This window comes from Symphalangus syndactylus, chromosome 12, assembly GCF_028878055.3.
Source record: "Symphalangus syndactylus isolate Jambi chromosome 12, NHGRI_mSymSyn1-v2.1_pri, whole genome shotgun sequence".
Taxonomy (NCBI): domain Eukaryota; kingdom Metazoa; phylum Chordata; class Mammalia; order Primates; family Hylobatidae; genus Symphalangus; species Symphalangus syndactylus.
Window position 1 is genome coordinate 31,451,613 of NC_072441.2, and position 18,433 is coordinate 31,470,045.

At 39.8% G+C, this 18,433-nt stretch overlaps 1 protein-coding gene across 2 annotated transcripts in view; it reads left to right on the forward strand.

The window, feature by feature from the left end:
* Nucleotides 1-1,564: 1,564 nt before the first annotated feature.
* The window catches only part of AK5 (adenylate kinase 5), a 283,050-nt gene continuing 266,181 nt past the window's right edge, over nt 1,565-18,433 (forward strand). The window contains exons 1-5 of one of the 2 annotated variants that reach the window (XM_063624158.1): nt 1,565-2,019; nt 6,571-6,757; nt 13,402-13,569; nt 17,176-17,345; nt 17,447-17,560. In XM_063624158.1, coding sequence (XP_063480228.1) covers nt 1,960-2,019; nt 6,571-6,757; nt 13,402-13,569; nt 17,176-17,345; nt 17,447-17,560 — 699 coding nt within the window. In that variant the 5' untranslated portion in view covers nt 1,565-1,959. The remainder of the gene's footprint in view (nt 2,020-6,570; nt 6,758-13,401; nt 13,570-17,175; nt 17,346-17,446; nt 17,561-18,433) is intronic. The other variant, XM_063624159.1, reaches the window with a different exon arrangement.

Here is an 18,433-nt window from a genome sequence, read left to right on the forward strand (position 1 = left end):
AAAGTACACTTAGAATTATGCATTTCTTCAAGGGAAGATAGGTGAGCCGTGCTCTGCCAGATTCTTGTCTGCAAAGAATGACCTTGAAAAGTCCTGGAGAAAGTGGCCTCTTCATTCCTGCGTGCTTCACCTCCACTGTGCCTGCTCACAAAGTAAGCCTTAATGCCACAGACCATCGTACTTTTCAAGCATCATTGCATAGGGAAGAGACACTGCTTTCACTACTGCCATAGCCAATCTTAAATAAGGTAAAGAAATACTAGAAGTTGGGACTGTAAGTGAAGTGGCATATTCTAAGGGCAAAAACCAATTTCCACGGAACTGAAATACCTGCCTCGTCTAAGGCAACCATATGACACACGGGTTCACAAGTGTTAAAACTTCATTTACTCCCTCAGGTAACACAAAGCTGCAGCTGTAGTTAAGGCTTGAGCTGCAGTTGTTTCTGGAACAAGAAATAGAACCAAGAAAAGATCTGCAAAGATGCACTTGAAATGGACATTCAGACTCTATAGTTTTTTAAAGCAGTGGCAGCTTTGCTTCTTTCTCCAGCCAGACCCCAGATACCAGTGCCTACCAAAGTGTCCTCTCTCACACACCCTCCTACAGTGTTAGGCTTTGTGGGAAGTTAGAGATCATATTCTCCGGGGGCAAGGACTATCTCCCAAACAGGCAATGAGAAGACATCTTAGCAGGGAATTGAGTCATCTTGGGAGCTAGGAGGAAGATGGGTTACACCTTGACAATGGTCTGCAGCAGGAAGATCCATTCACCATTATCCCTTAGCGCACCCACCCATACTCACTCATATTCCCCCAGCGGTGCTCCGATGCGACAGTGTCCACGGACTGCACACTCCTCAGGTCTATTTAATGATGCCCACCCTCCCCACCTACTAAACACATTTGCAATTCCAGCATCTCTAGCTCTCCACTACCACCCACCTTTCTCCTCCACTGTCCCTTCTTCTCCATGGAGATAATTAACTAGTTGACTACTTATTAGTCCTTCAGTTGATTAGGATTTCAGGCTCACACTAAGGCCTTATCCTAAAGTCTATGAAGATTTGTGACACCGACAGGGAAAAAATTCGAAACCAGCCAGCAAAACTTTCCTGAAGGATAGAGATACTCAATATCTAAAAATTATCTTAAGGGTTGGATTCCACACCGTGAATCCCCTTTCCCCCTTCCCCACAGCTCCCTATAGTGAAAGATCGGTAACCTTAGGAATAAATGATAAATCCTGTGACTACTAGGTTTTTCCTGGGAGTTCCTCGGGGACCCGGAGGTAACCGTGTATGTGCGTGCGTGTGTCTGTGTGTGTACAAGGTTCGGAGAAGCGAAACGGTCGCAGGTTCCTACAGACCCCGACCCTGTTCCCTTGGCCACCTGGTCCCGGGTAGCTGTATCCCTGGGCGGCGCACGCAGGGAAGCGTCGCGCTCTGGCGCCGGTGCGGCACCGAGGGGTATGACTGCGACCCCCTGCGCGCGCCCGCCCCCACCCCCGCACCTCGCGCCCGCCCGCGCAGCGTGACCGGCAGCCGCCGCAGACCCGGCTCGGGAAGGCGCGGAGCGCGGCGCGCTGAACCGGAGAGGCGGGCGGGCTGCTGCCTTGCGTCCGCCACGCTGTCCTCCCTCCTCCGCTCCCTGCGCTCCACCCCTGGCGGCCGCGCTGCCTGGCAGCCCGGGAAGCCGCGGCACAGCTGGTCGGCGTTTGCAGCTCCGGCTCGGGGGCTGGAACCGAAGCGGGGGCGGCGGGAGCGCGGAGACCACAGCCCCCGGGGAGAGGCGGAGGGGGTCCCTGGCCTGGGCGGAGAGGCTGAGCTGAGTGCGCGTGAGAAAGAGGGCTGCACCGCTGCTCGGCGCGGACTCTGCCAGCCCTAGCGCCAGCCCCGGCTCAGGTCGCCGCAGCCCGGGAGCCTCCCCGCTTGCGCCCCAAGGCACACGCGGCACAGCCATGAACACCAACGATGCCAAGGAGTATCTGGCCCGGAGGGAAATCCCTCAGCTTTTTGAGGTAGGGCTAGGGCTGGCCGACGGGCGGTAGCATCCGGGGACTGCATCTCGGGGGTTCGGGGTGAGGCAGCCGCGCCCCGTCCCACCTTCTCCACACGGGGCATGTAATTGAAGGGGCTTGCAGAAGCGCACTCGCCCGCTCGCCCGAGGATAGTCGCCTTTCCCGCGGGTTGCCAGGGTCCCTGTCAGTTGGCTGGGCTTAGAAGCCTGCATCTGACAGATCAAGTTTCAGTCTTCCCGCAGGGTTCTGAAAGCAGCCTGTCCCCATCGCGCCCCTCGGATGTGGATATCCAGGGTGGGCTGCAGACCGCGGCCGGGCCGCGCTCTCTGGGGGCGAGGGCCAGGCCAGGTGTCTGCATTGTCGCCCAGCAGCGAGTAAAGACTCGAAACTGAGGGAGCCAGAGCCCTAGTCACTCTACTTGTCGAGGGTCGGAGCCCCTGGGGGAAAGAGGAAATGTGGACGAAGGCAGCCTTCCCTGGAGACGGCTTGGAAGAGAGGGATGAAGATGCAAAAAGCAAAACCCAACCTATCCAGTGCCACCTCCCCGGTGACAGGCCCCCAGCCTTGCTGTGCGCTTTCGCTGAATGAACTCCTGAGCACGTTTTTTCCGTTGCCTAGGAAGGGTTGGGCCGCAGGTTTCGCCAGTGCTCGACAACCCACCTGGAGATAGCGGGTCGGGGAGGGAGCTGCGAGGCGGGCGGACTCCTGTTGCTCAGTCTTCAGACCGCAGCACAGCCTCATCTGCACCGGGACCCGGGAATGGGGGGACACTTGGTGACTGAGAGAGAGGAGGCTTGAGGAATGAACCTTGGTCGGTTCTAAGCCACAGCCCCTGTCTCAGGTCGTTTGGCTTCCTTTCCTTCGCCTCATATTTGAATTTAAAAACATTCCTGAATCTCAAGTGCTTTTGCTTGAAGTAGGGGGGAGGAGGAGAAAATAATAGAAGCAAGCCAAGCTTCCTAAGCGTGCTCTGAAAGGGGAAATCCATTCACTGCAAACCTCGTTCCCCATTTCTGAAAACTGATAGACTGATACCGTAAACTAAAGATCATGAGGGTTTTTCCCCCCGGTTTGGGGGATTTGTTCTGTTAAAAGGAATTTTAAAGCACCACTTGAGAAAATAATTTTGCCTCAGTTTCCCTAAACTGTCTTTAAAATGGGTTGCCATAATTACAGATCTTCTTTTCTCTCACCTCTGTAAGCCACCGTTTTCAGGTCATCTGAAATCAAGATTTCCAGGTAAACCACTCACTGAGCTCGAGCGTGGTATGTTAAGCCCCAATCTAGCAAATGCGTTACTCCTGCGTGAAAATAATTAGGTGGTGTTGCATAAGGACAGGTCTTGAGAATATGTGGGAATCTTAAGAGTTGTTCTTTTTTTGTTTTTATTTTCAAAGAGTAAATATGGAAATTAAGAGGCGAAGGTTTTTCTCACAAAGATTACTACTGAGATATATTTCATTTCTACGCTTCTAAAAGAATCATTAAAAACAGCTGTAGGAGGACCACGTGATTGCAAAAATTCCTACGTAGTACATCTTTTTTTCTTTATAAATGTGGGTACTGTTTTTCCTCCTTGGTGGAAGGTAGCCACAGAGAATTTTGATAGTTTATTAAAATCTACACTGTGTATGCAAGTAAGTTATGGCAGGCCTTTTTGTTAAGGTTTTATGTTTTTTATTTACTTTTCTGCATATGAATGGGATAAATAATGCACACCCAGAAAAGGAGGTCAGCTTGCTTGGGTGAAATACAGTAATGGACTTAGATTCACTTCTGGACAATGAGAAGATGGAAGTAGACTGCTGGTGACCTCCAAAGGCTACATCCTTCAGTAAGACGAATCTGTGCTATGCGCAGCTCAAGAGGAAAGGAAAATCTGGCAGTTCTCCATGTGATGAGTGTAGACTGTAAAACTAAATACTTTAGGCTTTTAAAATGGATTTTGCCCGCCACAATATTCCAGGTGTACGAAGTTTAACAATTAGCTATCTACTAAACACCAAGACATTGGCCCCAGCTGTGGATTTTAGACGCTATTACAGACAAACTGACTGATTATTGTATTGATGTATTGTCAGACAAGTAAATATATCTAACTGACCTTTTCAGCTTTCTTCCTAATTTGAGACATCATGTAAGCTAAATGGAATATGGGATATCTCTGGTAGGTTCATGTTTGAAATGTGTTTCCGGTTTTAGACTTTTTTAAACCCACTTTCTTATTATTTTGTCACGAGTTCTTAATTCTGGCTAACCTTATGGTGTGTATATTGATCTTGTACCTTACAGCAGAGATTTGGCAATCATTTTGAATACTGTGGAAAATCAAATTAGATTATTCAAGGTCTCAAAGGGTTCACTGAGAGACTGAGCAATAATATGTGCTGGTTGTCTTCAATCCCTGTTAGTGGCTGGCTATTAGAAGAAAAGATTTGAATTATCCATGAAGGAATGGAGCTCATTTTCCCATTTTAAAATCAATGCCCTTTGGAGAACCAGTTTTATTTAAGGACGCTGGAAATGTATATTTTCAGAAAAGAGTCATTGAGTGTGTTCACCCATTTCAGGCAATAGTAGGGATAAAAAGAGGGCATTTTGCAGAGGGCACAGAGAATCTCATGTTTTCTTTTATCTCATATCACGTTTCTGCAACAGGTACAGAGAAGAACATATGGGTTTTGGAATTGGAAACACTGAATTGAAATCCTGGGCCTAGGAGTTTCTAGTTGAGTAACCTTGAGCCATCACTAACATCTCTGAGCCATGATTTCCTAATCTATAAAATGGGGATAATAAAGTCACACAGGGCTGAGAATGCACTGGGTATGCAAATAAATATGTGACATAGAGGCTTTTATTTATTAATAAGGCTAATATTGGCTTGGCGTATGGGTGGAATGTGAGAAGCTCAACTGCAATGTGTGTGTATATAGGACAGATTTTGACAAACTGGATTGGATGCCCAGGTAGTTTTTTCTGCTCCCTCTGCAATTGAACTTAGCTAATGGAGGTACACACTCTAGCTTAGTCTATTTAGGATTTCGGAAAACAAATGTACCTAGTGAGAATTGCCTACCATTCTGAGCAAATTACACAGGAAATAATTGAAAATAAAATACTGTATTTAAACAGATGTCAGCCCTTCAAAGGGTGTTTTGTATACTAACAATGTATATTGGTAAGAACAATCCTTTATGCTTTTTCGATGAAATACTCTAAAGGAAAATATTTTGCACATCAGTCCAGCTTCCAGGAATCAGCATTTCCAAACTGGTAGCGTTTTTAGAAACTAGTACCAGTGACACATAGACACCATGAACCAAAAAAGTAATAGCAGGATCATGCTTTTTTTCTTTCCCCTCTGGAATCTCAGTGGATATTGTAGTGACTTTCTCTATGTCAAACAGTAATTTTTTTTGTTTAGTCTCAGACCTAAATTTTTTTGAGTCTCAGTTAGACTTGAGCTTTGAGGGATTTTTTTTCCAATTGGAAAACAGTTAAATATGCACCTAAATATGCCAGGGAAAGCATCAGTATCTGGGGATTGAAAAATGAATTAGACTCACTCTGTGTTGTTGAAGAGCTTATAGTTTAGAAGAGAGACCATTTCATAACCCAGTGGTTTCAGTAAAAATGACAAGTGTGATGTTTTATGCTGGATACCATGGGAACACAGAAGAAGGGGTTCATAGACCAACCTAGGGATTCAGAGAAGACTTCCTGATAGTAATAATAACTAAAACCACCAACAAAGTTTATTGGGCACTTACTATGTGCCAAGCACTTAATATACACTGTACAAATATGAAATTATTTAATTCCTAAAAAACTCTATGAGGTATTTATTATTACCCCCATTTTATAAAAGAAGAAACTGAGGCTTAGAGACATAAAGGGTGGGTAGGAGTGAGATAAATAATGACCAGGGGCATTTTCACATGCTGCATTTTATCTCACTGTGATGAAGTGAATGGCTCTTCCATTTTAAACTATCTAGTTGCCTGAATTGCTTAAGAGGCAGAGAATGCTGAACTGAAAACTAATAAGCAAGAATTTAAGGGATTATCTTAATGACTCCGTCAGATCGTAATTTCAACTCTAATTGTTTATTAAAAGACAAATGCAAAGGACAAAAACAACCAGAATTCAAAGATGAGCCATAATACTATTTTAACAAAGGTGGGTGGGGCCACATGCAGTGGCTCATGCCTGTAATCCCAACACTTTGGAAGGTCGAGGTGGGTGGATCGCTTGAGGTCAGGAGTTCGAAACCAACCTGGCCAACATGGTGAAACCCTGTCTCTACTAAAAATGCAAAAAGTAGCTGGGCATAATGGTGTGCACCTGCAATCCCAGCTACTCAGGAGGCTGAGGCAGGAGAATCACTTGAACCAAGGAGGTGGAAGTTGCAGTGAGCCAAGATTGTGCCACTGCACTCCAGCCTGGGCAGCAGAGTGAGACTCTATCTCAAAAAAATAATTAAATTAAAGAAAAAACAAAGGTGGGTTTAAAAGATATTTTATTTGTACATATTTTGTTATATTTCAGAGTCTTTTGAATGGACTGATGTGTTCTAAGCCCGAAGATCCAGTAGAATACTTGGAAGGTTGTTTACAGAAAGTAAAGGAACTGGGTGGCTGTGACAAGGTGAAATGGGATACATTTGTAAGCCAGGAAAAGAAGACCTTACCTCCACTAAATGGAGGACAGTCACGGAGATCCTTTCTAAGAAATGGTAATGTATATGGAGAATAATAGACAGTTTTATAGTTATAGCAATTCTTTTTAAAACATGCCATATAGACTATATGCAGTGATTTCGTTTTTTGAGTTTACAAATGCCTGAAGTCATTGGATCGTGATTAATTTTTCTGTGCTACTAATTCTAATCACGTCCATAAAAAGACAAAATTACATACCATTGTCCAACAATTCACTAGAGGCTTAATGAAATTTTATATTACTGACTTCATTATTTTGTAAAATAAATTACAGTAGCAAACCATACATACATTTTCCTTAAAATTGCAAGTAAGATTTCTCCCAATAAATGAATAGAATACAGGTATAATTGGTAGTTATTACATAGCAGTTCAGCATTTTTTATTAGCTAGAAAGAGATTTGGCTTACTAATGTTTCCAAGTTCAGAGTTCATATTAATGCATCTGCATAAATGCATGTAAAGTTTATACTAGTGTTAAAAGAAAAACTTCAGCCAAATTAAATCTAAAGGAGTTTAATTGAGCAATGAACAGTTCACCAATTGGGCAACCCCAGAAACACAGTAGATTCACAGAGAAGCCATCGCAGCCATATGGTGGAAGAAGATTTATAGACAAAAAAAGGGAAATGACATACAGAAATCAGAAGTGAGGTGCAGAATGGCTGGATTGGTTACAGCTCAGCATTTGCCTTATTGAACACTCAGCAGTGTATGAGTGGTTGAAGTACGGCTGCTGGGATCGGCCAAGACTCAGCTGTTGTTACAGGTGCATACTCCTAAGTTAGGTTTTCAGTCTTGTCTACCTATTAAGCTAGGTTGCAGTTTGTCCACAAGGACTCAAATACGGAAGTATGGAGTCCTTCTCAGGCCATATTTAGTTCACTTTAACACTAGTTAATTCAATAAAAATGTATTAAGGATCTACCGAATGCAATGTATTAATCTAATACATTAGGCGTTTGGGTGCTATAAAAGAAGTGGGAGAAGTAAACTTGTTTAAATTTTCGGAGTTGTTTAGAACTAAAAACCGCAGTTCATTAGAGAAGATTTATGGTGTTTTGATCTCTTTCTGAAATATGTGCGTATCAAAATTAGGGGTTCAACATGAGCCAACCAGCCTTTCAGGCTCTAGATGAAGTTGAGACGTATAATAGTATGTGCAAATTGGCATCAGTTCAAATTAGAGGGAACTAAATTCTGTTCTAGTAGCCAAAATCATTATATTTTCAAAACTGAAACCATTCTCAAAAATTGTACAACAAAAGGTTTATGCTATACAGACAGAATCTGAAATGGAGACAATTGTATCTGCAATGAATATAAGCAGGAAGCAAATCTTAGTTTGCTTAACCTTATTGGTCATGACCCACATAGATTTTATTTGAATGCAGTGTGGGAAAAAGTCATAGTGTGCTAATTTTCAAGGAACATAAGCAGAAGAAGGCAAACAGAAATAGCTTTTCCTCAGAAACATCTCTAAAGAAAAGAGTCCTTCACCATTCATGCAGAAGTCAATGATATGACTCTGACCAAATTTCCCAATGCTGCTGAGAAGTAATGAGATGTCTGAAATTGCTATTTAAAACTAATTTTAGAAACGTTCAAATGTTATAACAGACCAAAAAACAGAGAAATAGAAAATTTTTAGTGTGACTATAAGATAATAAGATTAGCATTCTGAGTCTTAGAGAGCAATTAATCCCATTACTGTACAAGGTCTCTCACCACTGTCCGTCTTACATAGGCAGGAGGTAAAATAACACTCAGTACAAAATAAGCCATGTGGTTACATTCTATGGGAAGTCCTAAGGTAAGGTTGTGTCTTTATATACTTACTAAATCAGATTTGCACCAAATATTTTGATTTGACCCTTACAACCCTTACAATACCAAAGACATTTTTCTCTTACCATACAGTCTATTCATAGACCCACTTTCTGGTTTGATAACCAAGCAGAGTCCCAGGTATAAAGTTCACACTTTGTAAATCAGCGGGATTTCTGGTTTACTGCGAACAGCCTGGTAGACAGAGTAGCAAATGAACAGAATTGGAGTTTAGGACTCCAAACTGTGCAGACACAGCTTAGATGTGCCGCCTCTGTGGGCAGCAGGTACTCATGGTTGTATCTTTAGCCAGTTGCTGCTGCAGCACACCACTTAATACATTACTGCTTTAGTGAATAAATGATATTTTTGTGGGCTTGAACAGTTCATACACATCCCCAACATACGAGAAGCTTACTTCTCAGGGTGTCATCATACTTAATGTCTGGCTCCCTGTTAAATACATACCCCGTACTTTTGTTACATCAAGGGAGGTAAATATGGGGATCTGCTTTCTAAACCTTAAAGTACTAATAATCCTCAGGTACATTTTAAAAATTAAATCTAAGAAGTTATGACATCTACTTAGTCGGAAAGCTGCTCTGACTGGGTGTAAAAGTGACTGCAACAAAATGAAATCTTGATGCTTCTATTTGATACTATGATTGTACACAGAAGCTAGGCATGTGTCAGTAGAGAATGGTAAGGACTGTGGCCAAACTAGAGAGCAGAACTAGAGAGAACAGTCATTGTTCAAAAACAGTCAAGTACACCTGTAGTCCCAGCTACTCGGGAGGCTGAGGCAGGAGAATGGCGTGAACCTGGGAGGTGGAGCTTGCAGTGAGCCAAGATCACACTACTGCACTCCAGCCTGGGCGACAGAGAGAGACTCTGTCTCAAAAAAAAAAAAAAAAAAAGTCAAGTACAAATTTTGTAAAAATGTCCCGCTGAAAAAAACACATCTGTGGGGCTATATTGGGTATACAAATTGTGAGTTTGGAATTCCCAATCTAGCAGGATAAGCTAGATAAACAAGAATGGAAAATGTAGGCTTAATTTTCATTAAAATAAGATTGCATGTTAATTTTAGGTTCTCCATACCCACTGATACTTTACCAAAATTCCCACACAGGGATCTTTTAATTAATCATCAAATATAAACTTTTCACATACCTATGGTGGTAAGAATGTTGCATCACACGGTCTTGTATCTGAAAGGTATGCTAAAAAATGGAAAATGGTTTCTAAACTGATTGGTCCTGTAATAATACAATTCTGTTTCATGAAATGCTTTCTTCATTTGTGCTTTGAAGGCTTTAGCTGTAATGTATGGAATAGTTTATTACATTCAACAAAATTGCTAACTGCCCAATATCTTAAAGCATGCTGATTATTTCTAGAAATGAGTGATTCATGCATTTTTGAAAAAATATTGCCATAGCTATGTTAATGTGTTACTACTATGAAAAATTATTCTGTGAAATGAAACATTTTCATCATCTAATCAAGTTACTTTCCTAAGTTAAAATATGATAAAGCAATGATTAAATTATTGGCTGACTGTCTTTAAAGCATTAAATATGAGGTAAACGTCCCTTTCTTTCTGCCACATGCATACAATTGAATAATTATCTGTGAATAAGAGTTCTAATCCCATAACCCCAAACATTCATAGAGCCTGTCTTCCAGAATATCTCATTATCTTATATTCAACATGTCCAAAACCAAACACACTATATTTACTTCAAAACCAACACTTACTTCTTTTCCTGTTTCCATGAAGTCAGCCAATAAGTCAATTGGGCAATAAATTAACCATTTATTGAGTACTACTATGTGTCAGACGTTCTTTTAGGACTGAGAATACAACCACCAGGAAAGAACAGACATGGCACCTTCCTTTGGGGACCCTACAGTCTAGCAGTGAAGTCAAGCGGTAGAAATATAAGCCAGAGCACAATGGCACTATAGGAAAATCATAGGTTAAGGAATTAACCATGTTAACAAAGGGCTGAATGTAACCTAGGCTGGGGTTCAGGGTCGGCTTCCTGGAAGAGGTGATGTGCTTATACTTGGAGCAGAAAGCTAAGTGTGTGTTAGCTAGAGAAGGATGAAAGAGATTGTACCAGGGAACAGAGAAGAGAAGTTCCTGAGGCAGACAAAGAGGCTGTAATTTGGTCAGGAATGAGAGAAGTCCAATATTGCTGGAGCAGAAAAAAGAGAGCAGAAAGATACTATATGAAATGCAGTATGGTCCTTATCCTTTTAGACTTGAAACCTGGAAATTGTTTTTGAACTGTCACCTCCTTTCATTTCTCATATTCCAACCCTAATCGTATCCTTCAGATCTGGCCATCCATTTCCATTTCCCCTGCTACCACTATAGCCCAAGCCTTCATTTCTCATCTGTTGATTGCTTTAACAGCCACCTAGCTGCTACTCTTTCTGTTCTTAGTCTTTCCCTGCTCCAATTCATTCTAACTAGCAGATTAACCTTCTTAAAACATATATTTCATTTCATTGTTTCCTTTCTCTTACCAACCCTCCCCTGCAAATCCTCCACTGGCTTTCTACTAGATTAAAGCTAAACACTTTACTATGGTAAAGGATTCAGGGACCTCCACATTGAACCACGCTCTGCCCACCCATTTTATCTTCTAAGTTTTCTCTATGGGAAACTATTTCAGTAAGACGTTCTTTTTATTATTAATTCAACAAATATTTATTGGACACTGACCATCTGCCAAGCACAGTTCTAGATCCCAGGGATACAAGCTCCAAACCATAGGTAAGGCACCTGCTCTCATGAAATTTATAATCCAATAGGAGAAGACAAACAATGAATGAATGGATAAATGAAAAAACTCTCAGATGACGAAGTAGATGCTGTGCAGAGCATTAGAGTGGTGTGCCTGAGACTCACTAGGAGGCTGCACTAGATTAGAAAGTCAGTAAAGTCCTCTTGCAGGAGGTGACCTTTAAGGTAAAGTGTCAACGACAAGCAGTCAGCCGTGGGAGCAACAGGGGAAGAACATTTCGGGCAGTTGATTGTGGTGGCAAGCATGGAAGCAGGTAGATCAGTAAATAGTCTTTTATGATATTCCAGGTGAAATATGATGATGGCTTGGGAAGAGTTGTGATAGTAGAGATGGAGAGAAGCATATGCATTTGGTATATGTTTTGCAAATAAAGTCTTGGGAGTAGATGTGCAGAGAGAGGGAAGAAAGTAATCAAGGATAATGTTTCGAATTTTGTCTAATGTTGGATGAACTGATTAAATTTCAAGGCAGAGCAGGATACTGTTATTGGTGCTTTTCCTGATGTAGCCCTTCCCAGCTCTTTCTAAAAGAGATCTGCTGTCATCTGCAGACTACCCAGTGCTTTTCATGAAGCTAAAATGAATCTAGTGGGCCCATGGTCAATGGCCTTATTTATTGTATCAACAGAGAATGGAAAGTTCTAACGGATCAACATCTCTGGGAGGAGATGTGAGCCTTATGCCATGCTAAGATACAGTAGTCATCTTAGCAGAATTCCTCATGGAAGGCCAGGCGGCCTCCTGTTTGCTTTGTGCAAGTGCGTTTTAGGTAGTTAGTGTTTCTCTGTGCCTCCTGGAATACTGACACCTGAGGTAAAGAAGAGGGAGCCATGAACTATATATCGACAACTGGTTGAGACCATCTCCCTGGTTTGGACTTGCCAGCCCTGTCCTCCGGTCCTTTTGAGTATGTCATTTGCATTTCTGACTCGGAGTCTTTGTACTGTTCCCACCAACTGGGTTGTATTTCCTGCATTTCATCACCTGTGCTTGTCTTTCAAAGTTCAGGTCCTGCCTCCTTTGCAAGTCCTTTCTTACCACTGCAGCCCAAATGTAATTCATTAAATTACTGTGGTGTTTAGCAGAGAGATACTCATTTTAACACTTACCATGGCTGGTGTTCATACAGCTATAAGATACAAACATATAAGCTCTAGTTTATAAGCGCTGAAGGGACAGGACTACATCTTATTCTTACACCAAATTACTCTTAACACACTAACGTATCTGGCATGTTATAAACGGCAATAAATAGCAAATATTTGTTGCCATTGTAGATACAAGCTTAAACTTTTACATCTTTAAATCAAGTAGATTAAAAATAATAGGTAAATTGATAAAGTAAAATTAGATGATGTTACGAGATATTCCAATTGTAGGAATTATTTGCACCCTCCTACTGACCGTGACAGTACCTTAATTTTTTATTCATCATGCCACCAAGCCATTCCATTGGACCACAGTAGCATTTCTGGGTCATAGTAAGCAGCTTATCTATATTTGTTGAATGAATGAAATGCACAATATGTAAGCGTTAGCTTTACGGACAGGCAGCTGCAAATGCTTGTGAAGGTTGTGTACTACATAACTCCAGAGAGCACCATTTGCAGAGGCCACGATGTATACAACCTACTAAACAAGACTAGGCAGTATCTGAGAAGGTTCCTCTTAGGGCAGAGGGCAGCAAAGTTTCCTGAGCCAAGTTCATCTCACTGCCGGTTTTTATAAATGAAGTTTTATTGGAATGCAGGCACACTCATTTGTTTATTGTATTTTTTATGACCGCTTTCATACTACCATGGCCAAGTTGAATAGAAACTGCATGGCTCTCAAATTCCAAAATATTGCCTATCTGACCCTTTACGATAAAGCCTGCTGACCACTTAGGGAGACTTCTTCCAGTTAAGAAAAAAACCCATTTAATTTTAAAATTGCTTTTACTAATTGTTTAAGTATGAAGAGTGTTTTATTATGGTGTTTTTTCCTTTTCAAAGTTATCTTACTCTTTTGCAGTAATGCCTGAAAACTCAAACTTTCCATATCGGCGGTATGACCGGCTCCCTCCAATCCATCAATTCTCCATAGAAAGTGACACGGATCTCTCTGAGACTGCAGAGTTGATTGAGGAGTATGAGGTTTTTGATCCTACCAGACCTCGACCAAAAATCATTCTTGTTATAGGTATGAGGACAGAAAGCAAAAATTCTCATACTGTTGCTACCTTTGTTTATATATTTACATTCCAAAAAAGTAAACCGTATATTATATGTGCAAATACTTAGTTGGATAATGACAAGCAGTAGAAACAAAAGCTCAAGGGACAATAAATGGAAATATTCTTAGTATAAGTTTCAATAAAATAGAAATTGTTATAATTATATAATCTAATGCCTATTGCATTTTCATAGATTCCCAATAAAATGTCATAGAAATTCTCTATAATGAATTGAAAGTAATGCCTTCAAGATTTATTGTCCTGTGGTTTTATTTATTTAATCTTGATCACAGATAACTGAGCCAATTGAAGTTTTCTAAGAGCTGGATGTGGTGGTAGTCCCAGCTAGTAGGGAGGCTGAGCCAGGAGGATCCCTTGAGCCCAGGAGTCCAGACTGGGCAACCTAGTAAGACTCTGTTTCTAGAAGAAAAAAAGAAAGTTTTCTAAACATGATGTGACTTTTTCCCCCTTTAAATCAACAAATTAAATTTTTACTCACTATTAACTTTAGAGGGAAAAATAAATAATAATATATTGGTAAAGATTCATATAAATGAACCTTCTTTATGGCAAATTGGCACCTATAATAAATCCAAAGTTTCACTGTTAAAAGGCAAACAAATCTAATAGAATAGTGTTTTACATAGCACATAACATCCAAGTATTAACCAAAATAACAATGATAATAGTTCATTTTAAAAGTTGCCACTATGAATCTTACGTTGAATATGGAAATATCAGCCCCGTGACATTTCACAAGGAATAGAACATGAAAATGTTTTAAATATTTTTGAAAAATTCCTTTTTGGTCAAGGAATTTGGTCAAGAACCACTTGAGCCCAGGAGTTTCAGACCAGCCTGGTCAACATAGTGAGACCCTGTCTCTGCAAAAAATTTTAAATATTAGCTGGGCGTGGTGGCACACACCTGTAGTCCCAACTATTTGGGAGGGTGAGGTGGGAAGATAGTTTGATCCCAGGAGTTCAAGGTTGCAGTGAACTCCACTGCACTCCAGTCTGGGTGACAGACCTCATCTCAAAAAAAGAAAAAAAATTTGCTATTTTTGCAAATTCTTTCTCAAAATCTATAAAAATCATGAAGAGACCTGTGAACATGCAACACGTAGTCATTGTTTTCACATTCCAGTTAGAATCACCTTTCGCAGAGATGACCAAAAGCAAAACTCTGGCATGAAATATTCAAAGCTGTTCTAGCCGGTTGCATTAACAGAGTGCCAAATTTATGGAGACCCCATGCAAGGAAGTAGTGCTCCAGAGGACATAGCAATGTTGGCAACTAGGACAAAAGCGTGCAAATAAACACACCAAGCTATAACAAGAATTTAAGCTCACCAGACTAGAAGGAATGACATTTGTACATTTTAAAGTGAAATGAAAATGAAATTGTAAATATATCTAGCCTTGAATTGTTGAAAACAAAATTACAGAAAGAGAGTTTAAAGTCAGTTTTTGAAGAGTTAAAATATTTTTATGGCTTTATGGTAGCCACTGTTATGCCATAAATCTCTATTCTTGCAAATGGAATGCATTCTTTTTATGCTTAAACATTTTAAGTCCTTACATAGAAGATGAGGAAACACTTTAATAAATGATAGAACTACAGATGAAAGATAATCGGGAATTATCTCATCATTTTATGATGAGATTTATATGTGGACAGAACACATTCTTTCTATTTTGTTGTTCTTGCTGCAAGTAATAAAGTATTGGTCATTATTAACAGGATGAACAAATGGAAGCTCGATTGTTCATGAAAATGTTTGATAGCAAATTGATCTTGTATAAAAGAGCACAAATATTTTTTGTGTGTACTATGAATTTTATATGAAAATGATTAAAATATTTCAATAAACTAAGATCTTTGGAGAATATATAAATACTCAAATCTCCCCCACTTCACATTTCTTTCTATTCAGTGAAATCAACTTGTTTCCCAAGGTTATGATTCTTGTTATAGACTTACACACCATGTTGTAACATTTTGTATATTACAAGAATGATGAAGAACCAATAAGTGTAAATAATTTCAAGAGGATTGAAACAAGGGAAGAAAGGAGAGGGTGTATCTTAAGTTGTCTGAGAGAATTGGGACAATTTTATGACGTTTATGGAATTGTAAAATAATTGTACCTGAACCTTACAAATTTGTATTAGTTCCAACCTAAAAATGTGAGAGTGAGGTATAGATGCCCACATGGTTTCTCTTCCAGCACTGCAGAATTTTTTTAAAGCTGGCTCTCTTGGAACAGATATGAATCTCTCTTACATTAACGTAATCATAAAATATCAGTGAGATGGACCCTAATATTTATAAGTTTTAGAGATAAGTGAACAGAACAAAATTAAGCCCATTCTGGCTTTAGAGAGAAGTAAAATTAATTTGATAGAAACATTCAGTAATTAAGCTCATCCAACAAATTAATGACAGAGAATATCTCTCAATTGTGCCAATCATATTTTTTGTTGTCTACTATTGCCTCCATTAGTTGACAAAATTTTTTTTTCTTGAAAGTACAATAACATTCTCAGTGTGTCTGAATTTTTTAAATTAATGGAGTGTATAATCTCTTAGTTTGGTGGTTGTGATTAAGTGTGGAAATATAGTTTCTGAAAGATACCTGATTCTTCAAGGAATAAATCAGTTTGAATTTGTCAATGGAATTGGTCAGATAATTTTTTTATTTCAAGCCAATTCATGATATGCCCATATATTAGTAGGTTAAAAGCAGCTATTTAAAACCAAAACTTACTTTTGATTTGAAAAATAATCTCATAGAAGTCTTTAATCCATTTTAATTTTATTTTGCATATGACAAGAGATAGGGATCTAGTTGCTTTCCTCTGTATATGGATATGTAGTTTTTCCAGCATCATTTATTGGAGAGACTGCTTTTTACAGGGTGTGTGTTCTTGGCATCTTTGTGAAAATGAGTTCACTGTAGGTGTGTGGATTTGTTTCTAAGTTCTCTATTTTGTTCCATTGGTCTGTATGTCTATTTTTACATTGTATAAAACTGTAGAATTCAAAGGATATAAGGCAAGGACAGGCAGGAGCAAACATTTCAAAAAAGATTTAAATGAGCTGTGTAAATACTGGTGGGCCTTTGTCTAAAAATAATGGTTACATTTCACCGAATTACACATTAACTCTGTTGGCATGGAATCCATCATTGTTACTTTGATCATTGTTTTTTATATTCCACAGATTTTTCTTTGATTACAGAGGGAAAAATGTTAGATTTTACATAGAAAAATAGTCAAGATTTCTTTCAACTACACTATTCAAAAATTTTTTTAATTAGCTATTTGCTCAAATAGGGAGAGGAAAAACCTGTATCTCTCATTTAATACAGTTGGTCAAGACAATTCTTTCCTTGACGAAGTCTCTACTTGCTTTACATTCAAAGGCAGCACTGAGAATGCCACAAATGGAACCGTTAACCACCTTGCCTTGGTGACACAGAATCTGCATCCCAGATGAAGTAGTAGTTGTATAAAAGGGAGGTCCTTATTGTATCAGAAGATCACAGTTTTGCCTGTTTTAAATACTAGGTGGTCCAGGAAGTGGAAAGGGCACTCAGAGTTTGAAAATTGCAGAACGTTATGGATTCCAATACATTTCTGTGGGAGAATTATTAAGAAAGAAGATCCACAGTACCAGCAGCAACAGGAAATGGAGTCTTATTGCCAAGATAATTACAACTGGAGAATTGGCCCCACAGGTACTGCTGTATAATTTTCTTTTATTCTGCAAAATGTTTTCATACCGATTGAGTATACTAAGTTTAACTGTGGTTTTTTTTATCCTTTCTGTTTATAAAAGGAAACAACAATTACAGAGATAAAACAAAAATTGATGCAAATACCTGATGAAGAGGGCATTGTTATTGATGGATTTCCAAGAGATGTTGCCCAGGCCCTATCTTTTGAGGACCAAGTAAGTATGTCTCCTAATATTTTAAATGAACTACTTTTTGCTTAAAATTTGGGGAATAAAAACAAAAAGACTTCGTGGAAGACTTGTGGTGCTTTTGAATGAATTCTGGTCTGAAAACAGGCAAATACATCAGTATGGGTTGGCAGAAGGTCATTTCTTTGGCAAACACTTAAAAATTAAAGACAGTCTCTGCCAAAAGGAAAGATAACTAATAATAGAATTCATTTTATTGAAAAATGCAAATATCTCTAAAATTTATTCAAAATACTTTTCATACAATTGTTTTTTATCTTGAATTACTAAGAATAAGCCTTATTCAGTACTGTCCAGGGATGCAAAACATTACCCTGTACTTATATGCATGCCAACTGAGGAAACTTTCTTTGGGTTGCGAAATACTGAACCACCTATGTAGATTAAGATAGGGTTCAGTTGCCAAAATTTGAGTAGGCTGTGCCTGCTGAACCCCCAACACATCTGTTTTAAAGGAAAATAAATCAATTAAAATATTTGATATATCTAAGCTTTGAAAAGCTTATGTTAATTGATTTTTCATTAAAAAAAAATTAAGGCTGGACTCAGTGGCTCATGCCTGTAATCCCAACACTTTGGGAGGCTGAGGTGGGTGGATGGCCTGAGCCCAGGAGTTCCAGACCAGCCTGGGCAATATGACGAAACCCCATCTCTACAAAAAAAAAAAAAAAATTAACCAGGTATAGTGGCGCACACCTGTAAGCCCAGCTACTCAGGAGGCTAAGAAAGACTGAGAGGGAGGAGAATCACCTGAGCCCAGGGCATCAAGGCTGCAGTGAGCCAAGATGGCACCACTGCACTTCAGCCTGGGTGACACAGCAAGACCCTGCTTCAAAAATT